Raw genomic sequence first — 24,991 nt, forward strand, 5'->3', positions numbered from 1 at the left:
AAGCAGACAGTAATTAACACACTGACTGGCTTGCAGTGATTTTCCAAAGGCCAACATTACCCCCTACTGATTAGCCAGCTGCATTGCAAGCACTAATTGCAGATGATAAATCAGAGGTTTTTTACTGATTATTAATTATGAGTCTCAGAAGGGACAAAATAACCTTTTGGCTGAAAAAACCCTGAAACTGTAGCCCTGTGAAAATAGAAGTTATGTCATTAATGATGCACGTGATGTTCATAATAAGCTACAGATATGAAGCGATACACTTTGGAGACATCTTCTGGCTCAAATATTTACAGCACAAATTCTTAGTAAAGATAAGCCTAACACGGTATTAGGGTCATTTTGCCTGAAGTGTGTTAAGTTTAAGTAACTGCTTAGGCCCCCTCTGCTCTTCAGGAAATACATCTATACTAAGAGAACGTGAAGAGGTGTCCAAATTTCAGAGCTCAGTGTGAAACAGCTTGAATTCAGTTATGCTCCTTGTTTTTCATCAGCAGAGAACTTCGTTCATTTACCTTGCTCACGATTGTATGAAATAGTTCAGGGCATGATTCTGGTCTAAAATCTCCCCAGAAAGGCCTGTGCTATCAATATACCTGCTTTCATTCACACAGGGGAACATTCATGTGCATGGAAGTAGCCTTACTTTAAAGAAACTGGTTTATCGCTCTTGCTGGTTTTGTTTGATGTCTCAAGCAGTAGCTCTAGAAATGGCTTACAGGTAACATGTCTCGTTCTGTTCATATGCTCTAGTTGCAAGAATTTAGATTTGCGGTTGGGGTTTGATCTATGCACAGAGGAGCAGGATTTCATCTGTAAAAGGAAGAAGGTGGTTGCTGCTGCTCTGAAGAATGTTCTTCATCTAGAGGAAGACCTGCAGGAGGATGAGGTATGCGGGACAGAATTTTGGGAACTTAGTCTTCTGTCCCACTTTGAACAGACTGGTTGTGATGTACTTGCATGACTACCCATATAGTTCTTCCACATCTTCTAGACTAAAATGTATAGGCCAGATTGTCACTCGCACTTAAGACCATATCCAAGAATTTTTGGCACAGAGAGTGAAAGAGGAACTGCCAGGAGGTCATTTATAGCTCCTTTATTCTCTGCCAACCTCCATTCTCACTCAGGGGCATCCAAAGAATGTATGTTTTTGTTGAGATGAGCATATGTATAACTAAGCTTGGTGAAATTTGGTTGCTTGGACTGAGTCCATTTCTCCTCAGTTTGGCAGCTCTCCTCTGCTGCTGCACAAAGCTCACAGGTAAAGTCTGGGACTCTCCCTTAGCTCACTGGTACAGCAGCATCTGGCTCGTGTGTTTTTCAGTGTGCTACCTGTTGCTTTCTCCTCTCCTGGGGATCCCTGGAGTCAGACGTAGCTGCTCTGTTACTGGAGGACAGTAATCTGTTATGGGGCTGTGGTGCTTGGAAGGAGGGAGGGGAGGAGGACAGTAATCTGTTACGGGGGGTGCTAAGAGTCAGGGAGACACTCTCCTGCAACTGGGAGAATGTGCCTGTGTGGGATTTTCTCCACTGCTCTGCTCAGCTCCCAGCACAGCCATCCCTTGATGCTGTGTGCAGGATAGCATTTGTCAACCAAGTTAAGGTGCTCATGAACTTAAATAACAAGTAGAATAGGACTTGTTATTAGTAAATGAGAATAAAGGGTTCTTGAGTCATATTAATTAAAAAACAAAACCCCCAAACAGTTGGTAAAATACAATGAAGACAAGATTAAAGGTAATGGCAAGATATGTTCCTAAAACTGAATAAATATGTCGTCTCAGTTTCTAAGTGCTACCTATGGGGCAAAGAAAGGATAGCCATCCTCCCTTTGCCCCATCCTCCCTTTGCAACAGAATTGCCACATCCCTGAGGAAAGTAAGACCAAATGACATATAGCATTGTTGTCAGGGAGTGGGGATGTAATCTGGGTAACAGAGGATGTTAAAATAAATCTATAAAGCTTGACATAATCTGCCTGAAGAATAGCAAAAGTTATATATAAACCTAGAGGAAGAAAAAAATTACACAGGCAGCTTATGCTCTGATCCTCTGACCTCAGGTTTTTAAAACGTGTTTTGAGGGAAAGACACGAGGAAAAATGAAAACCATCCAGAAAAGACTTTTTCTAAATCTGAAAACAGATTATGCCGTACAAGAGCCATGCTTACAGCTTCTGACTTACCAAAGCATCACCAGTCAGGAAGATGCTCTCAGCGTACACTAAGTCCCACCAAAGCTTATACAACTCACACACCCAAATGCTGCCATAAAGAGGGTAAATTGAATCCAAACCTACCTGAATCAAGGTGTTGCTGTTACTTTTTCTGCATACCCATCATTTCTGTTTCATCAGGTGATGAACAACTCTTATACCTTTGTCTGTTGAGCAGGTGCCAGTGGTGGCAGTCATGACCACAGCAGGGGGAGTGCGGTCCATGACGGCCATGTTAGGCAGTCTTCTGGGTCTCCAGGAGTTAGGTGTTTTGGACTGTGTCTCATACATCAGTGGTTTGTCTGCCACAACATGGTAAGGAGATATGGTCTTGTGCTTGCTGTTTGTGTTAGCATAGTGATAACCTGGTGAAGCGTATTGCCTTGCTGACAAATTTTACTCAGTGTGATGCTGGGACTTGGCTTCCTTTTGGTGCTCACCCATTTCATGGGACCACTCAGTGCTGTAGCCCTTATTTCTTCTAGCTACAAGGAACAAACTGAGTGAGAACTACTGTATTTCTATAACTGCACTAAAGTGTATAGAGAAACTAAAAGAAAAAAGCACAGGCCAGGGTGGTTTACCTGTATCTCCCTGCAGTTCAGTGTAGGTGACAAACCCACCCACAGCTGTTCTGTGGCTTGGATACGTGCCTTGCTGCCATGCCATACGTTATGTGTTCTCCTGGGGGCTGGACTTATTTCTGTCATAAACTTGGTGTGTGGTGCAGAGAATGGGTGGGAAACGTGGTTATTTTTTGATGAAAATTCTATACAACTCAGCTCCATTTCTCATTTCCCAGTTACCTGGCTGAAAAGATTCCTGTGTTAAGATGGGGGGGTAGAGGTGTCTTGGTGTTTCACTTTGAATGAAAAGTGGTTATTTATGGCTATCAATAGGGACTGAATAGGGCCTGGTAGGACAAAAAGCTGGCATTTTCTTGGGAATGTAAGAAATAGGGATTGCTTCCTGGGGGAGAAGTAAATTTTTTGATTGCCACTGCAGACAGATCAGATGTTGATCATGGGTCAGAGAAGATGCTGCAGATGTGCAAGAGAAGCAATGCAGCAAGGCATCCTCGGGAGTTGAATCTCTGAAAGGGTGCAGACCCAATCCCCAAGGATGCTTGAGAGCAGTGAGGAAATAAAAGTAGGGAAATATTGGTTTCCCTTCCTTTGTGTATCTCTTGGGTTATCTAGTTGCATGTAAAACTTCAGAAATCCTCTTGTAATATTTGTCTGGCTCAGCACTTACATGGCTCTAAAATTTTCTTTTGAAAAGCCCTGAGAAACACAGAGAATCATGCACACAATGTTGACTGTCTTGCATGACTAGCAGGGGTCTAGGGCTTTAAAACATTTTGCCTGTGGAGGTCTGCTCTAAACAGATACATGAGGCAGAACTAGAACAAGTGGGACGGGGATGAGAAGGGATGACTGGAATCTGCCTGAACTCTGGGAACTGAAATCTCAAGCAGACTTGACCCTGTGTATGCCAAGAGTCTGAGGTGACCCACCTGCTGCATGCCCAAGGAGGTGAGCTCTCGCACTTGTCCAGGGCAACGTTTGCTGCTAAACTCCTGCTTAACGTTTCACACGGTGTCTGAAACAGCTGAGGAAACTGGCCTCAGGCAGAAGCTGCAGCTTGAACCTGGACAATCAGAGAGTAATTCTAGTAAAAGCTTGTGTTAAGTTATGGGTGTTTCTTTATTACTCTTTTGATTCTGAGAAGAAATAACCTAGGATGATTTTGAATGTATCCCTGCCAGAAAAATACCATTGTATAGTCTAAATTCTGCCTGAGCTTTGAACTGCTGAAAGCTGAAAGTTGGAGGGTGAGATCCTCGTGTATCCTGAAAGCCCACAAATTGTCATGAACCCAGTGACAAACCACAGTATGTTTCTTTTCACCAGGACCATGGCAAAGTTATATGAAGATGCAAGCTGGTCACAAAAGGATCTCAGAGAGCCAATTGGTGATATCAGGAAACATGTGATCAAAAGCAAGCTGCACTGTTTCTCATTGGATCATATGAAATATTATGAAAAGGAGCTTTGTGAAAGAAAGCAAGAGGGGCATAAGCTGTCCTTTACAGATTTATGGGGACTATTCATTGATTGTATGCTGCATCATCAGGTATTATATATCCATCCCTTATTCAGGAGGATTTCTAACTTTTCATGTCTAAAGTTCTGGATTCAGTTATAGGAAGGGCTCTCAAAACTTCTTTGACTTTTTGGCTTTGACTTGGCTTTGGCTTTTTAGAAGAAAAATAACACAGTAAGCCTAAAATGTAAGCATCTAAAGAGCATGTAAAAAGTCAAAGTGTTAATACACTGATTTTCCTAATTTTGGATCAAACAAGCATTCTAGTAACATACAGAGGGGTGGCAGCTCTGACAGAGGCAATATATAGCCGTTCAGGCACGGCAATATATAGCCATACCAGCAAACCAAGCTGTATTGAATGAAATGTGCCCTGGTTGACTTTTATTTGCAGCATCTCTAAGGTAGCTAAATATCTTTATCGTTCCTTAAAACAAGTCATATCCTAGTGACTACGCAGACAGATTTCTTACATTTTTGCTCTATCCCCCATTCCAAAATTCCTAGAAGCATCAGTGATAATGCTTTGACAAAGGTTGATGACAGATAACACATGATACGCATGAACTCATTTGTGTGGTCAAACAACTGAAGTACACAGAACAAAATCTGCTTTAGATGTTTCATTGGTAGTCCATGCTTAGATACCATGCTTACATCATGCATCATGCTTAGAAGTCCATGCATCATCTTAATCTTTTACAATGACTTCTGTTCTTTATAAATAGGAAAGTACTCACAAACTCTCTGATCAGCAACTGGCAGTAAATCAGGGGCAGAATCCACTACCTATATATCTGTCCCTCAATGTCAAGGATGACTTTAGCACTCTGGATTTTAAAGGTAATGATTATTATATACACTTCTATAAATCTAAGGAGTTTCCTTTTAATGCTGGATGAATGCCAAAAGCTTTTACTCTAAGTCCAAGCTAATAAATCTTTTAAATAATTTCTTTTACCCTTGTCTTAACATCTGGGTTTTGACTTGGATGAAAAACATGCATCCTAATACTATGGTAGGGAGATACCTGTGCAAAGACACGGCACTGTGAGGGGTGGAGATGCCTTTAGCTGGCGACCTTGAGAGCCGCCACTGCTGTTCTTTCTCTCTCTGGTCCCCACCTACTCCTCACAGCCTCTTTCAGTTGCGGGGGCTCTTGCCCAGGCAGCAGTAGTCAGAGAGCTGCGAAGGGCTCAGGGAGGAGAAGGGAAGATGTGGAGGGTGGTGAAAGCAGGAGGCGGCTCCCAGAAGCCAGAGGGGGATCTGAGGAGGGGCAGTGCTCTGTGCTTTGATCGGTAATGCTGATCACTAACTATTTCCATGGTGTTTTCTGGCCCAAATGAAGCAGGAGGTCTGGCAATTGAACCTGATTATCTGCTTCTAGGCACAATCTGTAGTCCCAGTATGTTCAGCCAAGGTTAGGGTGGGTTTTGGTCAGGTTTTTTAGCTTCACAAGGCAGTGATTATCAGAGTCTAATAATGAGCGGTAGCTGGTGTCATTGATGACTCAGAAGAACTAAAAATGCCACATCTTCAGGGCCTTAGCAATTGGTGGATTTTCAGCCCCAATTTTTACTTCCTCATACAGAAATGGACCTGAACCCCAAGCTGAATGGATTTTCACAGTGTTAGTGGGGGAGATGAGTTTAGCTTTTGCATTCGCCAATCTAACACACAATACACTGAAGGGCACCTGTTAGTTCAAACCACCATGATTTGAAACAGTCTGTCACCAACATGCTGAAGCTACAGGCCTCGTTCTTCCAGCTTTTGGTTCTCTAAGTTGTTATTTTTACATGTGTTCACGTGGCTGCAATAAGTCCTTCTTGATGCCTTTTCTGCAGAGTGGGTGGAGTTCACACCTTACGAGGTGGGTTTCCTGAAATATGGGGCCTTTGTTTGTTCAGAGGATTTTGGTAGTGAGTTCTTCATGGGTCACCTGATGAAGAAGATCCCAGAGTCCCGCATCTGCTTCTTGGAAGGTGATTTACTATCTCAGAAAAACGTCACCTTTATAACCACATAGTTGGCCCCACAGAGTTGACATCTAATAACTGCTGGTCTGCAAGTAGCAATACTCGTACACCAGATAATGTATCTGATGCAATTTAAATCTCAGGTGAACCAGCCAAAAGTGACAGAGGAGGAAGCAAATTCTTGAGATGAATGCGATTAATTTGCTCAACTACTTAGGTTAGACCAAAACAGAACACACTGATCTTTTGAACTATTTAAAATCACAGACTGACTTTTATAAACAGTTTCTAAAATCGCCTAGTCAAAAGCCAGACATCGTGTTGAATGGCATGGCATTTGATACTTGTACTAAAACTCATAATATTTCATAATCAGAGTAGTAGGTTGCCATAGCTGTGCTCTGAAAATTTGAAGTAGTTCTAAATATAGCTTTTTTTTTTTTTTTTCAAACTTTCAAGGCACATGGAGTAATATATTTTCCCAGAATTTTATGGATGCTGTCTACCTCTCGGGTCATTCAGAGGACTTCTGGCACAGATGGACCCGAGACACTGAGCATGACATTGGTTAGTTATTTGGCTTACTTTTCACTTGCATCTGCATTGTCTTCACACCTCTCTGAAATGTGAAACCTGACATTTGGTAAAGAGTTTGGTTTTGTGTCCTGTTTCTGCATTAGGGGACACCAAGCCTTTGGGAATGAAGGAAAAACAGGAGAGAAACAGTTGTGCTGGGAAACAGGAGAAAACATTGTGCTGCTCACTGTGCAACATCCCTGGGGAGTTTTGTTAGTCATGAGAGGGTTACCATGAGTTCTTTGGGGAGGGAAAGGCCAGACAGGGAACAACAAGGTGATTCGGTGACACTGAAACCCACCTCTGTCCAGAACAGCCTGCATGTTGGTGCATGCGCTCCGTCACAGACGGGGCCTTGGTGGTTTGGCTGCCCGGCCCATCTTTCTTTGTTATTATTGGTATCAGAGAAACACTCTAAATAAATGCAGACATATACCCTCTTCTCATTCTTCCTTCAGAGGAACACCCTGCTCTGCCCAAGAAGCCTCATGAACAGACAACTTGCTTATCCATTCCCAAAGGTTGCCTTTCCAATACTCTTCGAGAAATTATGACTGGACGGCCAGTGGTTTCAACTTACCATAATTTCCTCAAGGGCTTGCAGCTACATAACAAGTATTTAGAGAATGAGAGGTTTTGCATGTGGAAAGGTAATAGTAAATTGCTTTAGATGCATCTTTGAAGGTGATTTGAGTCCTAATACTTGCTGAGGACAAATGTTTGATAAGTTTTATCTTAAAGGCAAATTTTGATTAACTTACTTGATTAATATGTCTGTGGAATTGGCTTCGCTGAGCCCCAGATGACTTGCTGCTGGCCTTGTTTCTGTCTTGGAGAAGCTACAGCAAGCTTGAATTCTGTTCATCCTAGGAAAAGCTGCAAAAGAATGACTTAAAGCTTCCACAGAAGCTAAATCACCACAAATATACACCAGTGGAAAAAGCAGCTTAATATATCACTTTGGATGATGATGAGTCTCAGAACTGCTCACTCTTACTGGTCTCAGAGATGACCTATAGATGCTAAAATTGTGTCAAAGACAAATATTTAACTGTGGGCTTTGTGTCCAAGATTAATGTGTGGACTGTCTTCCTTCTTTCCTTGTTATGCTAATTTGGAAAAAAATGGACTTGCTCCTGCAGTAATTAATTGATAATACAAGTTTTTGACTTTCAGACACAGTGCTGGATTCTTCTCCCAACCAGCTGAATGAAATGGGTGACTATCTCAAGCTGGTAGATACAGCTTTCTTCATCAACACCAGCTGCCCACCCATTCTGAGGCCAGAGAGGAAAGTGGATGTCATTTTGCATTTAAATTACAGTGGAGGATCACAGACTCTGGTGATGTTTTTAAGTAGTGATTCTTTATCTGTATGACTCCAGTAGCTGAATTGCCACATTTCTTTTTTTTTTATCCCCTCCTCCACTAAATGGTCTGGTTGTTATTAAGTTAAATGGTCATATAAGTGATATTATTCAACACTATGACCATAATGTCTTAATCGGGGCCCTTTTCAGTAGGTTTCTGGGACACACATACACATGGACACAGACACACAGAAGATTACCTATTCGGTGTACCTGTGCAGATTTGTCATCATGGTACCAAGTTCCTCAATAGTTAGTTGACTAACTTTTACAAGGTTAATTAGCTAATACATAATTTTGCTATTTTTGAATGAAAATGTTAGGTTTTTCTTTTATGTCTGACTCTTAGCGTTTGCATAAGTTTTCAGTCAGGTTTTTGTTTTGCTGTGTTTGAAGAAACGTTGAGGGTCACGTATGATCGAAATTAATGTGATTTATTTGTAGGAGGACATGAAGATATTGATTGTTAGATGCACTGAACACAAACACACAAGGACGTGTGATCTGAGATACTACGTGTAATCAAAATTTCCTGATCTAAATCCGCTACTGTGCCCTCTAAATCACAACAATGATCTGAATTTAATATAAATTTCAGAAAACAGTAATCTCGCTTTAAAAATGTACAGTGTTAGCAAATCAAACTAATTTTTTACTCAGGATATATTAAAATCAAGAGGGTATGCTTGTTCCAGTGCATAGTTACCCTTATTTGCAAACATAAATCAATCACAGATTGCCTAGGGCAGCAAAATATCGGTTATGGGGCTTGGTAACCTTATTTCAGCCTCTCTTTGTGTTGCAACCCTCCTCTTGGATGAACTAGCCACTGGACCTATTCTCAGAGTACTGTTTGGAGCATGGGATCCCATTCCCCCACACGGAGCTGAGCCAGGAAGACCGGGAACACTTGAAGGAGTGCTATGTGTTTGAGGACAGCTTAGAGGCACCAATCCTGGCCTATTTCCCGCTGGTGTGTGATACCTTCCAAAAATACAAGGCACCAGGTAAGTTAACGGCATTAATCAATAATTTTTTGAGGTTGTCACATCCAGTTTATCCACTGAATTTGTTCATCTTGTAAAACAAGAGACTAGCAAGCTTCTCAGTTGGCTCAGTTATCATAATCCCCGTCCTGTTGTGTTGAATATAGTGTTGGCCAACTAATCAGTGATTGAACTGAAGAGTTTAAAGAACAAAAGCAGGAATAGCTGTAGCTTGAGGCAAAACCCCTTATCTGGTATCTGTGACAGTTTGGGTTCCTTTGATAATAAAAGACAGGAGGCAGCTGCTAAGTTATATCCACTGGTAGCTAACGCTGCCACTTAACAGTCTTGTAATGAGATACGACGTTTACTTTGTTAACAAACCTAGAATCATCACGTTAATTTGTTTACATGAAAAATCCAGCATAGAAAGTGCTGAAAACATCTAATGAAGCAAAGGATTTGCCAGGGTAACAAGCTGCTTTGATATCTATTTTTTTTGAAAAGTTGCCAGATTATTTTCTTTAGTTCAGCAGTAGAATAAGTAGTGATTTGTTTGTTTTACCAGAAAAACTACTTGACAAATTCAGGTTCAGTTTACAAATACTTTTACATGCACTGACTCCAATTTTCTTGCTGCTAATTTAGTATGATCCAGGAAACGTTCCTCAAAAACTAAACAAAAAATCTATGTACCAGCTGGTTGGAAAAGACCTCATAGTTCATAATCTTTTGTCCTGCTGCATGTGCTTAAGATCTCAGCCACCTGAGAGGGAGAAGTCCCAATACAGGAGCTTCCTTGTGTCATTTCCTACCAGTTGGTACATAAGGAGCTGTCATCTCAACATCCATTGGAAAATTTAAAAATACAAAATTTCAAATCTGCAGAAGTTAAATATTCTGATGGGAAACTTTCACTTCAGGAAGAAGGCCTTTTGCATAAAAAAGTTGTTCTGCCAGTCATTTCTGGATCAGCTGTGACTGCAGTCAAGCAGCAAAGTAGTGGACTTTTGGTGCAGCAGATGTAGTATCCATACAGTAATTTAATCTTGAACCATTTTCCCAAGAGAATTCGGTTTCTTGTGGCTGTCACTGTGTGTTTTGCATTGCCTGGTAGGAGCCTTCTGCCTCAGTAACGCTGCTGTGCTGAACTTTGCTATATTCTTACTTCAGGTGTGGAGCGCGGGCCCACAGAGGTGGAGCAGGGAAGAGTGGATGTGTCCAACTGTATCGCTCCCTATGGCACTGGTCTGCTTACGTATACTGAGGGGAATTTCAACAAGTTGGTGAACTTGTGCAGCTACAACATCCTGAATAATAAACATCTAATTCTTCAGGCTTTGCGAACTGCAGTGGAACGAAAGAAGCGATTTAAAACGCGTTCGTCACCTCAGTCGTATAAACTTTCTTGAAGTACATTTTGACGAATCTCATCAGAAGGAGATAGACAAATGTTTTGGTGATGGACTAATAAATATTGAGGGAATATGAATCCATACAGAATGAACACCTGTGTTAGCTTGTTAAAAAAGAAAATTATGTATCTTATTCAGTACTGTGTATGAGGACTAATGCTGGTTCTGGCATTAAAGTCACTGGCAAATCATGATTAATTCTAAAAATTCTCTTCACTGTTTCAGGCAATGGAAAGGTAGTTGTAGAGCTATAGGGTCTTTTTTGGATATACAGCCATACAGGAATGATATTTCAACCTCATAAAAGTCTGTGCCAGGTTTGGATGGAAACCTTGGTGCGTTGTGGTCTTCAAAGCAGCTCCTAAAGCAAAGATCAAGCAAGGCTTTGCCTTTTTCACAGATCTCTGCTTGTGACAGTAAGGAGTAAACCAGATACCGAAAATGTTTGCACCGGGAAAAGGAAGGCTGTAATGGAACTGCATATGATGTCTTGTATTTTCTCAGTACCCATCTGTTAGGCAGAAGTCTAATCTTCAGTGAATTTAACTGCTTGGCTATCATTGCACTGAGTCTACATTTTTGATGGTCTACCCCAGAGTGATCAGCATATAACAGCCTGATTTTTCTGCCAACTGTCTGATAAGAATCATTTGACTACATCATTTTTGCTGAACTTCTCTCTGAGCTATTGCCATTGAGTAGATTTTGAAGCTGAGGAGAGCAGTTCAGATTTCAAATCCTATACTTACGGGTTTGGAAAAACCGTTCTAGCAGCCGAACCTTTGGCCATAACCATGCCTTCATTTATTAATCGGCTGCGAGATCACAGTTGTTTGTGATGGCAACAAAGTTTGTGATACCAATTCCTTTGACTTGTGTAATGTTATGATGGTTAATGTGTAGCTGCTGCTACAGGTTTATTCCCGCTGCCATCCAAAACACAGATGGGAGTGTTCATGAGAATTTCATACTCATCTTAGATAAACGCTTGTTTAAGAAAATATATTTAACTGGTCATTCTTACATCTTATTTTCTCTTGTGTATATCAGTATACGTATAGTGTAATAGCTACCATTCACATATGAGGTACCCATGGATAATTTTATTAAAAATAAGATTCTTATAGATGCAATCATTGAAGTATTTTTTTTATTTTTATTAAGTTCGACAGACTCAGCTCAGCTAGTGAGCTGATCTGGGAAAAGCTCTGTCTTGCTTCTGATACTGAGAAGTCAAATATTGAGGGAACAAAGGCATCCAAGAGCTTTGCTAACCACCTTCGAGGAAGGATGAAAGAAAAGCTGCCACTTCAACAGTGGAAGATGAAAAATGGACGGAAACTTTGCTTTTAAGAGTGCGGATGACTGGGATGATAATGAGACATTTACAAATCCAAATACTGGTATTTGCACACACCAAGGTATTTATTCAATAACACAGAGTGCAGTGCTTGGCTCGCACTGTATATGTGTCTACATTTTCATCAGTCTTTTCTGTTCCCCTTTGCAGTCATCTCACTCATTTCGCTAGTGTGAGTACTGGGGGAAAAAAAAAGTGCGTCCATCTGTATGCTGGCAGTATGCCTGCGTTACCCTGGGAGCGTGGCATCTTGTGTTTCCCTCGTGTGCCATGGGCCGAAGGTAATGGGCTCTGTCATCCAGGCTTACAGATTTCTGGTTTTTAAGCAACCAAGTCTCCCTTCATAAGAGAAGACTGTTGGCACTAACCTTTGCATCTCCTTTTCACAGATCTAAGGTGATCAAGTCTGACAACTCTCTTTTTCTCAGCTACTGATAAATCTTTCTTTTTCAACTCTGCTCTCTTAACCAGAAAGCCAGTTTTCCACCTTCTTTTCTTGCCCTTGGTTAGGATAACTTGATGTTATGTCTCACCAGTAAGACAGCAATAGTTTTCTGTGAGCGAAGAAAAAAAGACAGATGTCACTCTGACAGCTCAGTTGTGTTAATGAATTTATTTTTAAACAACAATGAAATGGCGTCTTAAAAGTTCAATTAAATTTTTTTGCTAAGTATCTTTTAAGTACCTTAAAGATTGTCAAGATTCATTTTTACAGCTCCAGGAGATGTAACAGAGGCAGTGCAGTTTTTGCATCATGTATTCCACCATGGTTTTGGTGGTTGCAACACTTGGCACTGGGCCTTCAGCTTTACTCACCCAAGGTGTGGTGATGATACACGTTTTTGGCAGCAGATCGAGAAAATTAGGATGGCTTAGAATGAGCTGAGGAAAGGTAGTCCATTTTAAGAAATCTGGGCCTGTTGAGCAAGCCACTGAAAAATCCCGGGCCGCCCAAATTGTCTAGCTTAGCATCTCGAGTTTTTGACTTGAAGGAAAGTGTTCAAGTTGGGTCCTGGCTCCAAGGATCTAATACCGCATGAGGGTGATGCTTTCCCTGGGTTCACCAAGCTCGGTGGTCTTACCTCGGTGGCTTGTGAGTTTTATCCACAATGGATTAATTTGGTTTCTTGTCTGGGGAAAGAAAGGCTGCTTCTTCTGTCCTATTAAAACCTGTTCATGTTGTTTGCATTGCAGCAATACCTCAGAAACCTGCCTGTGATGTGATGGTGAAAGGCGGTGTAAAAGGACAGGGGAAGAGATGTCTGGTCAAGTGATTTGCCAGCTATTAATCAAAAATAACAAAGGAGAGACATTCAGTATTACTGGTGCTATTTTTTAAGGAGGGAGCTGAGGCTTAGTGACATCAGTTGGATTTTTCAAAGTGATTCAGCATTGGCGTAATTGTTCTATTTAAGATCCAGGTAGGTCAACAACAATTTCTTTTTTTGAAAACACCTGTTTGTGACCTGTCGCACAAGCTCTGCTAAATGTAATGGCGTGATCATGTAAGCAATTAGCTGTGAATCTTTATAGTCTCTGTTAGGAGTCAAACATCTCTCAGGCTGACTGTAGATGAAGTTACCCCCTTAATTAGCTGGTGACATCAGGTGACTTCCTGATATTCTGAGAATTGTTTCAGACTCAAATTGGCTCTAGATTTCCCTGTAAAGGTCCTGGGTGGTGTGTGTTGCCACATTTATGCCAAAGGAATTACTGGCTAGTTAGCTGACGCTGGCTTGTGCTGGTATTCCTCACACCTGCGGTCTGATGGGGTTAGGGAAAAGAAAAAGCTGTTTGAACAGTGTCTGAAGTGTTGAACGAACCTGGAAAGGTCAGGAGACCTCAGACTGTTCCTGCAAAGGTAAAGAGAGATGCTGCTGGATGCTCAGCTCAACAGAGCACAGGGAGAGGCAGAGATAAAGGTGGTGAGCCACTGATTTTTGAGACAAGGATTGGATCTGAAATTCTGTTGCAATGAAACAGAAGGCAGGATTGCATATATTGGGAACAGTTGGGCCAATACTTTACTGACGATTTTTGGATGGCAAGACTGCCCAATTGCTTTGGGTGAGTGAGTAGGAGGAGCGAGATTTTATCTCTCCAAAACAAATCAAAGGCAGGTGGAATAATTTCAATCAAGTTTCTCAATAGTCTTCTGAATGCAGAAGTCCTCCTTCATGTATATGTCATAATCAGAATAGTGCCTCAAGTAAAAATATACCCCTGCCCGGATCAGCCAGTGTGATCTCTCTCTCCAGTGACCGATTTTGCACCTTTCATGCTCAGGAATTTAAATTCAGATTCAGATTGGAGGGTCTCTCCTGCTTTTACAAATAGATGATATAAAAATTTTCAGACTTTTATCTCTAACCTGTGCCCCCTGTCACCTCCTTTACGAATGATTTTTCAGGAAGTCCTTTTTTGCATTTTATGTGAATTTTTTTTTTAACTTTATACAAAACAATCAAGGATATTGTAGAGTATTGAAGGACAGGTATATTGAGGTGGTTGTATGTCTAAACATGAAAATAAAATGCCAACATATTAATGTGAAAGTTGGCTTCTGGTTTGGGGGTGGTTTTTTTTTTTTGCTTGGTTTGATTTTTTTCTTTTTTCCTCTGTGTGTGTGTGCCAGACAGTTGCTTTAACTAGTGGCAGGCCAAAAAGTGTCTAGCCAAAGCTGATAGTCATACCATGGGGAAGGAAATGACACTTTTCATCCATGGTAAATCTTCCTGTGTGCAGAGATTATTGAGCTTAGGTACAGCTGTGTAACTGGAATTTGACTTTAACTTCTTGCTCTTATGTTTGATTGGTAGGATGAGATCTGTGTAGGTTTTGTAGTTTATAGAATGGTCTTTAAAAAAAAAAAAGAGAAGACAGAGGAAAACAAACTGAAAGGCTAGAGCCAAGGAAAATCCCCAACTATAAACCTGATGCTATATTTGTTTATTTGTTAATATGCTTTATTTGTTAATTCTGAGTATTTATTCTCTAATGTGACATCTGGCTGTCATTTTGTAACACTTATAGCATGTTTTTGGATGTTTACCCTTCTTGTTATGTTCAAGGTGTCTAAATGGTGACCAACTCCCATTGTCATCGCAAAGGCGGTACGAGGATACTTTTGCAATAATATGAAATCCTGCTTTGTCATAGATTTCTGTAGTCATAGATTATCTGAAGGTGGCAAAGTGGTATGTAACGTAATTGCAGGATATTGGATGCAGCTGTTATTGCTAGATACACAGTTATCTGAATATCATGTTGTGGAAACGAGCGCTTGCAACAGTTTAGATGAATTTCGACTGCCTCAGGTCAGCAAGATATTTATATTCACTCCGCTTTGCCTTAATTAAGACACAGGTATAAAATCATGTGCATGTAAATGCGCGGTAGAAATTAGATAGAGAGCAGAGGAAAATTATATCTTCCCTTTTTCTTTCCTTGTTATTGCTCAGAGCTTTAAAGAGACTGCTCTGTGTTCCCTCATCAGTAACACAGTCTCTCTAGTCTTTAGTAAGCAAAGAAAGGGTGTAAGTAGCATGTATACGAAGATCACTACTGGTTTTAAATTATTTACCCTAGAAATGTGAATGTGATTGCTAAAAAGAGCCAATATGTGTCTCTTTAGACTGGGTAACTTCACCCGTGAATGTACTTACTACGTTTTTGATGGTTGTGTTTGAAATTCTTCTTGAATTAGGGAAGAACTAAGGAAAAATGCAAAAAAAAACCCCAACATGATACTTAATCTCTGAAGTAGTAATCTTTTTGAAATCATAATCCCAGGGACGTGTTTCTACCTCTGAAACGACAGTGGGACAAACTACAAAATCATGATTTATTTCGAAGCAGATTGTGTAGTCCTTATAGACACCAGTGAATAAGCCATCAACAGTTGAAGTTTTCTCAGTGATGACAAACTGACATAACTTGTACTGTTATGGGTGTTATGAGCATTCAGCGCTTAGTTCTATCCTGAGCTTAGTGTATGAATGAAAAACCTTTGAAATCGTAATTCTTGACTTGCACAAATCTTTTAAAGATACTATATTCCAAAGCCGCCTTGTGTGGCTTGGACGAACAGTGGTTAAGGGAAGACAATGCCAGCTGCAAAACTTGGTGGTGGCCATGAGCAGGAGAGGAAGAATGATTGAGGAACATGCTTTGGGTATGGCAATGATGACACTGTTCTGAGAGAGGGAAAACATAATCTGAACATCAGGAAACCATTCAGTGGGCAAGATGCACTGGTACTGGGCTAATGTTCTAAATTGTGAAGACATATCTCATTTATGGATCTTAAAAACAATGTGGGTAAGAGAATGTAATGTCAGTGTGTCTTGTATTGGCTGTGAAACAGCTAGGATTGTATAAATGTGTATAGGTATATGTATCTGTGTGTATATATATCTGCTGGGACAGCTTGGGGAAGCTGAGCTGGATAACCTCCCTCTTTCCTTTCACGGGGGATATTTTAAAGACATTTTTAATGAAAGCAGATTCCCAATTTAAATTTTAAAACTGTAATTTTTCCAGGGAAGCATTCCTTTTCCAAAAGCTGGAAAGACTGGTTTTGTGAGAGTGCAACTAAGTGAGTCTCAGCTGTGACTGCTCCACCTAAATTTGTTTATAAGTATTTCACACAGGTATAAAGTAACGAAGAGAGATGTTAAGGGAGATATTTTGTCTTTGGGGTAGAGATGCTCATGACCATTGGAAATATCTTTTGGTTGTTCTTTCAAGGAGCATTTCAGATGCTGCAGGTTGATATTTATAAGCCATTTTCCTTTGATTCCTTACCTATTGAGAAGGCTGTGCAATGTGCGACTATGGAGAGAACAGCAGGCTGTTAAATGTTTTAGATGGAAACCACCAGAGATTACCATTGCACATTTTGGATAAAACCTTCTGAACAGTTGTCACACGTGCATCACACAGACACCAACATAGAAGGAAATGACTTGTGTGTAAAAAGAGGATTTTTACTCTAGCAGTGTTCTTTGGACAACACCTCCTATCTTCCCCTGTGCAGAATTGCTTTGATACTGGTCTCCGTGGCACAGGGGAGGGCATTTAAGTGGCATCCACTGCAGTTTGTGAGGTTACTTTCTTTACCTGCATGAAGTGAATTGTTCATCAATATGAATAAGATTGATTTAAAAATAATCACTTGGATCTCGTGATGCAAGAGGGAGTACTAGCCACCTCCTGTCATCAAGCAGAGAGGCCGGAAAGAGTGTGGCAGAGCCAGAGACTGGTCTTGCACACTCCAAAATCTACCAGCCTGCACATATATGCTAATTTAGGGCTAATACGCTGCTCTTACAGGCAGTGAGTCACCGCACACCAGAGTGAAGCGGAATCAGGGAGTGTTTTGTGCCCCAGTGTTTCCTGCAGGGTTCCTGCTGGATCTGCTGTCCGAGTGAGCACGCACAAGATCCCTTTGAAGTAAGCTCTGAGGATGGGTGAACTGCACTCCCTTGGCCCACGCAGGAGAGCACAACCCTCTCTCCTGCCTCGCCCTTCCACCCCCAAGTTTCACCTACTTCTTATAGCTCCTCCCTTCCCTCTTGCTGCATTTAAAATCAAACTGTGAGATTTCTGGACATGGATTAACATTTTTCTAGGTATCCACTAAATATCCAGGCAAAGAATACTGAGCACGTGGTGAGGTCACGGAGTGTAGTACAAAGGTGCCCAAAGTAGCTTCAGGGGAGCGTGGGTCTTGCAGTCACTTAGTTGTGGCACTGCAATGGGGTCACTTACCTTGCCAAACTCGGTGCTGCTATGGGAAGACTGCTATAGGTATTTGAGTTCATGGTTTGGAAAGAAGCTATTGAGAACTCTCTCCACTACCTTGGAGTATTGTGGTAGCAGTGTAGAGATCCTTTGAGAGCTGCAGTTTAACTAGTCACAAGCGCTTTGCTGGGGTGTTAGAGTTCTTGCATAAATCCCAAAATTTTCTCAACAATATTGTGGCTAATAAAGCAATTCCTGGGCTGAAAGGGGCTTTGGTGTCTGCCCCAAATATCACAGGTAGAAAAGAAATCGCTCTTCGTACTACTGCTGACTCAGTTGGGGTGCTCTAATAGGCTGCAGGGAGGGGACTGCCTAATGACTGGACATAATAAAGGGGTGGGGCAGGAGAGCCTTGTCATTAAATGCCTATTCCTCCGCCCCTAATCTGCATGAGGGGTTCCTGCCAGCTGTGCGACTCTGTATCTTTTAACATTGGACCTATATGCAACTGGGGCTGCAATGGGATCAAATTTAAGTTCAAATGAGGTAAGCAGAAGAAGCCAATAGCAAACAAAGTGAGTAAAATTGTCTGATATTCCAGTTTAGTTTATCACGGAGGAGAACAGGCTGTTTGAGGTGTATGGGCAATCCACGGAAAGCAAATTTCTTGTTCCTCAGATGTCGTGGACGCAAGGATGGTTTTCTTAGTCTAGGCTTTTACAGAACCTTTTGGCATGTCTGCATTTTCAAGCTATGTTTTAGGGCGAACGATGTTACTTATTGAGCTTTCTTGGGAAAAGCCTTCATGTCAAGGAAATAAGATGGCGCAGGGTTGTGATGTGTTTGATGGTCGGTAAAGCACTTAATGAATGTCATTAATGAGCGTAGCTCTAAGTATGGCTTTGAATGTCAGATATTTTAAAATGTCAGCCTAAAATAAGCGTTTAACATGTAGCTTAGTTTTCTTAACTTTGCCTTGTGTTGTTTTTCCTAGACTTTTACGGGCACCTCAGCACCAGCGGTGAGAACGGTAGGTAGTAATTAGCTTGGCCCTTCATTAAATGCTGTCCAGTGCTGAATGTAGATCACTAAAAAAAATGTTAGGAATTCGATGGCTTGGGAGAAGACCGTACTGTAATATTTACTGCACACTGACATTCTGAGCTGCAGCTTCAACTCTAGATGAAATATTGCCTTGGCTTTCAGTAAAGTCTAAGTAGTCCTGCCCTATGTTGGTGTCTGATGCTTATGATGCTGTGAGTAGGAGTTGTGCTGTATCTGGGCTGGTTTGGCGCCTTTATTAATATTTTAATTCCTCCCTTTTTTGTGTTTTAATTTCTTTGGATGAAACACCCACACGTCTTAGATGTTATTCCTTCATAAAAAGACTTGGTTTTAACAGGTCTTTCAGTTGTTCTCAGTGCTCTAGTATTCCTTGTAGTCTTTCTTTGTGCTGTAATGGCCTGTCATAAAGTTTGCAATTCTTTCTGTAACACAGTGTTTAAAAACACAGCGTAAACTTGTGTAATAAATGTATTGTATTCAGCTTTCTGACAAGCCCAATCTCATCAGCCCAGTAGGAGTAGGAGCAGTGTCCAAACCTCTCTGAACGTGAAGAAAGAGCAACAAGGTGTTTTGCAAAGACTGAACTGAGGATGAATTCTTTGCATAAGCAAATGAAAGCTCCCTGGGCAAATAGCAGATGTTCATGTTAACAGGTATTAGCATAAATGAAAATATATCAGAGAAACTGCTGTGAGCCAGCAAATGGGAACAACGGCAGCGGCAGCAGGGTGGTGCTCTCTTCAGACACTTGCAATGGGTTCGGGGCTGGCAAGATCAGGAGCAACTCTCTGGGGGTCTGTAGTCAGAAAGATGGGCTCTTGCCCCTGCTTCAGTGACGTGGGGGTTTCCCAGCCTGTTTTGTTTTGGGTTCGGTTCCATGTGGGGGATTGCAGCGATACAGAGATTCTCCTGAATGGCGGTAGATTTGGTCTGCCTCATGCAGGTTTGCTGGTATTGATAGTATCTGATGCCTGATTGTGCCTGAAAGCCACTTGCCTTCTCTGTTCAAAATGAAATTCTGTGGTAAAGCAGAGATTTTGCAGAGTTTCTTAAAAAAGTAGCTTTTAAAATGATGTTTTGGCCTCTGTGTATGGTCTCGCAGCCCTAAGGGAGTACTCTAGGATCATAAAAATTGTTATTTTTAGTCCTGTAAACTTAGCTTGATCCTTTAAATACAGGCTGGCTTTTTTATCCGTAGTGCTTTTTATGTTGTTAGTAGGGGTCTAGGTGTGAGACCTGTACAGTTCAGTGGCTTTAGGTTGTGCTTCTTGTCTTTAGCGTATTTAGGGTAGCAGAACTGACCTGAATATAGTACATACAATGTAGAGTAGGACCCAAAGCCCCTTCGTTCTGCCCTGACCCTTCGAGGCTCACAAAAGGCAAAAATCAGGAAGGATCTGAGCTTTTATTTTTTTGCCATGAAAGCTTGTATTTATGATGATAAATATATAAGCATAGTATATCTGACTTTTCTGTTACTCAATAACTCAGTTAAAGAAACCAGCTGTCATTATCAAAGTCAGTTTCAAGGCAACCCATGGGATGTGTGTGATTGAAACGAATGGCCATTTAAATTAAAAGGAATATGTAAAATATTTGGCGAGAAAATGTTGGTAGTGCCCTTAAATTGACAGTCAAAAAAGTAATACTTTTTAGATTACTCAAATTACTACATCATATTAAAATAATATAGGCTAGCATGGTCTTGAGAAAAAGCTATGTTGAACTGTGGGAGTGCTTGACTTGGTTTCTCTTCTAAGATGTGGTTTTATTTTACCACACAAGTCCAGCTGTGGAGCTGCAAACAGGAAGAGAAGAAAAATCACGTGAAAATGGCAGTCTGAAGCCACACAAGTTTTACATAGCTCTTTGAAAGAAACAGGCCTTGAGTCACTGCTGCTCCATTTGTTTTTATTCTGGAACAACCACTGTGGCTTCTATTGACTTAAAATATCCCATAGCTGGATCTTATTAACAATGGATTAAATAAATATAAAACATGTAGTACAAGGAGAAGTATTTCTTATTTGACCTTACCTGAGGTGGGAGACATAGTAACGTAATGAAATCCTGCCTGCCCTTGAGGCTCCAAAACTCTTTGAAGTTAAAAGGTGCCACATACCTGACCCAGGTCAGAAGCAAGGCAATGGTCTGTGTTTTAAAGCACTACCACTCTTTCTGACAAGGCTGAGCATTTTCTTCGTTGGTCATAATAGTTTTTAAAGTAGTGGTGAGATTTCTATTCCTTTTTGAAGAGAAAGCTAAGGGAGGAGTGCTCTGCTCTGAGTAGATCTAACATGCTGTTTTACTTTGATAATTGCCTTTTCTCATGGTATAACTTGGGAATGTTGTATGTGTTGCACTCCTCAAGAAGAAATGGTCTATAAAAGCCTTTTGTAGAAGTATAAGCTTGGAATTTTACTGAAACAGATCAGTTTTAGAGCCCAGTTACTTAATTCTTATTTATATGGATGAGCACTCGCTTATGTGAACACTCCCATTGACTTCCCTGAAACTAGATACATAAGGATTGCACAAGTGTGCCACAGGACTTAATTGAACTTTTATCTGACGTAGGATAGTGTGACCAAGTCCGGTGTTTGCAATATAATATATTTAAATAGTTTCAATAGTGATTATTAAAATGCCTGGCTTGCGTTTCCGGTTTATGAGGTAACAATCATGTCTCAGACAAAATAAATACAGAAGCTGAAAGTCAAAGTGTGCTTAATAACTGCCCTCAGAGGCTTCTGGCCTCAGAACTTCCCCAGCCTGCGATATGGTCATCATCACATTAAAAGGAAAGATGTGGAAATCATTGCCTATTACTAGCAGATTATCCAGTTTAAGATATGTCCTTCAGTAACTTTTCTGTGCGACTTTGAGTAAGTAGCTGACAGCTAAACCTGACAAAGCATTCAGGCACCTGAACTTTAGGACTTACAAGGTCTGAATTCCGAGTCACTAGCATAGGAATGGACTCTACAACCCGGAGTGAAGCACTGAGGTTTGATTTGATATGTTTGGAGAGTTAGATACACCAAAATGGGAATTTTAACGGCTGAACAGGGCAGTGCATTCATCTAACAGTGACAGCTGAGCGTAGAAGCACCCTTCCTAAATCCTATCTCTGTGTGCCACTTAGGGCTGCAGGAAGATACCACTGTTCACTTGAGATGCACAAAGCAGGGGTCTAGATGCTTGGTTTCAAAGAGCTGAGCAAACGTTATTCCTTTAAAACGGTGTCCAGCCTAGTGGTTCCTGGGATGGAGAACTTCTGCTCAAGTCTGTTCTTCTGTATTCAAGGGACACAAGCACCATCCTTCCTGGGTAAAGACATGCTCCACCTCTTCTGCCAAAATAGTGCTGTTGAGGACAAAAGCATTTAGGATTTATTGGGTGGGAAAGCAGGGACTAAGCATAAATGTAGCAAACTTATAGGTCGATTTGGTAAGGATAGACAAGCTTTGATCCCTGTGCCTAAGAGTGCTTCTGTGTTTTACTCAGTTCTATTAGTTCTATTTAATGCATATAGAAAAGCAGTTCTCGTGGTTCAACTATATAGCCTGGGCATGATGTCTCCTGGTTGCTTTTGATTGGAGACTGTAATATTTCTACTCCCCCCCCTCCCCCCAGAGAACTGGTTTTATTCTTTCAAGGTGTGGCTGTCCAAGTTCTCCTTTGTGGCTATGTTTGGGATAATGGACCAGGTAGAGGTGTGATACGCTCTTTGAGACAGCTGGAATGTCCCACAGCCGGCAATTCAAGTGCTTGCAAGCTGTGCCCCATAAAGCTGTGCCCTGTGCTAGAGTCTGAACAGGTTAAGATAACGCAGGGCGAATGTGCCCATGTCAGTGACTGCTCCGACGTTCCTGCTGCTGTCTCACTGACCTTCAACTCTACATCTTCAGGCCGCCTGCTGACCCAAAAGGAAGTGCAGAAGGATATGCCAGGGATTACCTGGGCTGATTCTTGGAGGCTGTTCCTAATCTCTGCTGCATTTTCAGAGGTGTTGAGGTTTGTTGGTGAGGACAAGGACCTGCTTCGTTACATTGTATTAGCGTCCAGTGTCACATCGTGGTGCCAGTTGCTTAACATTTTGTCAAAGCATTGTGAAACAATTCAGGATAAGCCTTGTGCTACAGCTGGAAAGATGAATTGCCCAGCAAAATATACACCATATATGCAGAAAATAGTAGCAAGGTACATTTTGTTAGTTAACATCAGTCATCATTTTTACTTTTGCTGCTTATGATTCATACAGGCACTTCAGATGCAAAGTAATAAAAAAGCGTTTGTGTTAGGACTCTATGAACTGTATGACTAGGGTATGGTATGTCTATGAATGCAGGAGCGAGAGGGTTCGTGGGTAGAGTTAATGTTCTTACAAACTGGTTTAGATAGATTAGACAAGTTTTGGGGCACAAAACACCCGTTTCTGTTCTAAAACAGAATGAGTAGACTCAAAGCTAAATACCAATTTCAAGCAAGTGTTGAGAGAAATTATATCTGTACATACATTGGTTTTAAGAGGAAAGATGGTACCTATGAAACAGAAGAGATATTACTGTGGGAGAGGAGAGCAAGGTGTTAAGTAATGATCTCTGAGGTGTAATTGGGAAAAAGTTAATTTATAGCCAGAGGAGTAGGAAGACAAATTAATATGAGCCATGGAAGTTATGGTGTATTATAGAATTAATATCTCTGAGCCCAAGGTGTCGAATATCTAGTGGAGTTATGAGTTAATTCCCAAGATCACCTCTGGAAAGAGTTTTGTAGCTTTCTGCTGGGGATCAGGGCTGAAGATCTGAGATGGATCCGAGTCATCATCAGAAGTATCTCATCACTTTCAGATGCATTTCTGGCCTTTCAGGCTGTGCGTGGGTGCTTGTGCTGGGGCAGGAGCGTTTGCTGGTGCCTGGTGGCCACTTAGCTCTACTTGCACAGCTACTGTGACAGCGTTTGGTGTCCCAGAGGTGGACTGTTCTATTGCAGGCAGTGGTGTGTAAGAGGCGAGGACACCCATGCGTGTGCTATAGGGGTGTTTATTGTGATAATAACGGAACGGTGGTAGAAAGAAGTGACCTTTATCAAATCAAATTCTCAGCACCTATTCTCAACTCATACATGGTTCTGAAACCCTGTTTTAGACCTGAAAATGATCCTGTGCCAATAATTTTGTAGTTTTTCCAGCTGCTCCAGTTGGTTTCAGAAATTATATTGGCTCAACATTAAAAAACCTTGGTTTATCTGTGTCCTTAGAAGTCTTCAGGAGTACAGTTGTCTGTGACAGTAGGCTATAATATTAATCTCAATATAACCTTTTTTCTTTTTTCCTTTTTTTAAATTGTCGTGCAGAGACCAGTGTCTCCTTTCAACTTGCTCACTGTAAAAGTACTGAGAGTGAGGAATGTCCGGAAGGCAGACTTACGTGAGTACTTCTACTATTGTTGGACATTTCTTATAATTCTTTAAAGAAAACATTTGGTCATTATTATTGTTCTTAAATTGTGTAGGAATGAAAACATAGGTTGCTGCAAGATGGCAAGAATTATTTTTATTGTGATACTGAAGCGTTGCTTTCTGCTCTTCAGTGTGAAGAGGCTAACTCAAGCAAGGCGATGCATTTGATCGCTTGCTTTCCTACCTCACTGTATGAGGTGTATTTCCTACCCTTGTGACATCAGGCTTAGCTGCTGATCAATGGGCTGCTCTTTAAACGATGAAACTTCTTGTACTTTTGAGTAAGAAACCTCAGTGTTCCCTACAGAATTTCTGAATGGAAGAAAGGAGAGTTCTGGTGATGCAAACGCAAAATCAGCAGTAATAGGAAAGCCTGTGAGAATAACAGAAATACAAGCAAAAAAATCAGTTTATTTCTGCAGAATCTATAAATTGGCAAGAAGAGGCGATAAAATCCAGTGTGCCTGGGAATTATTTTAACCTAGAGAATGGAGATATTTAAAAGTCAGAAAAAAAATTAAACAGACCACTACTGTGAGAGTTTTAAAGGAATCTAAGTGAGGGGAAGCAAGCAAAGGATATAAAGACTACAAGAGAAAAACTTCATAGCCAGATCACAGAACAAGAGTTAATAGTGAGAAGAGACCAAGATAGAAGAAATCTCTGCAGTAGGAAAGTCTACAGAGTCTGGTGATATCCAAC

General features: G+C 41.1%; 2 protein-coding genes across 2 annotated transcripts in view; both read left to right on the forward strand.

Annotated features, from left to right (window-relative positions):
• LOC104042383 (cytosolic phospholipase A2 epsilon) overlaps positions 1-11,767 on the forward strand; it is a 29,953-nt gene extending 18,186 nt beyond the window's left edge. The window contains exons 12-21 of the mRNA XM_064462327.1: positions 760-895; positions 2,403-2,539; positions 4,138-4,360; positions 5,059-5,173; positions 6,178-6,315; positions 6,769-6,876; positions 7,344-7,535; positions 8,062-8,228; positions 9,082-9,262; positions 10,415-11,767. Of these exons, the coding sequence (XP_064318397.1) occupies positions 760-895; positions 2,403-2,539; positions 4,138-4,360; positions 5,059-5,173; positions 6,178-6,315; positions 6,769-6,876; positions 7,344-7,535; positions 8,062-8,228; positions 9,082-9,262; positions 10,415-10,653 (1,636 nt within the window). The 3' untranslated portion in view covers positions 10,654-11,767. The remainder of the gene's footprint in view (positions 1-759; positions 896-2,402; positions 2,540-4,137; positions 4,361-5,058; positions 5,174-6,177; positions 6,316-6,768; positions 6,877-7,343; positions 7,536-8,061; positions 8,229-9,081; positions 9,263-10,414) is intronic.
• A 6,513-nt stretch (positions 11,768-18,280) lies between these two features.
• The window catches only part of LOC104042382 (cytosolic phospholipase A2 epsilon), a 33,335-nt gene continuing 26,624 nt past the window's right edge, over positions 18,281-24,991 (forward strand). The window contains exons 1-3 of the mRNA XM_064462467.1: positions 18,281-18,307; positions 18,756-18,791; positions 24,185-24,257. Coding sequence (XP_064318537.1) covers positions 18,281-18,307; positions 18,756-18,791; positions 24,185-24,257 — 136 coding nt within the window. The remainder of the gene's footprint in view (positions 18,308-18,755; positions 18,792-24,184; positions 24,258-24,991) is intronic.

This window comes from Phalacrocorax carbo, chromosome 10 (assembly GCF_963921805.1).
Source record: "Phalacrocorax carbo chromosome 10, bPhaCar2.1, whole genome shotgun sequence".
Lineage (NCBI taxonomy): Eukaryota > Metazoa > Chordata > Aves > Suliformes > Phalacrocoracidae > Phalacrocorax > Phalacrocorax carbo.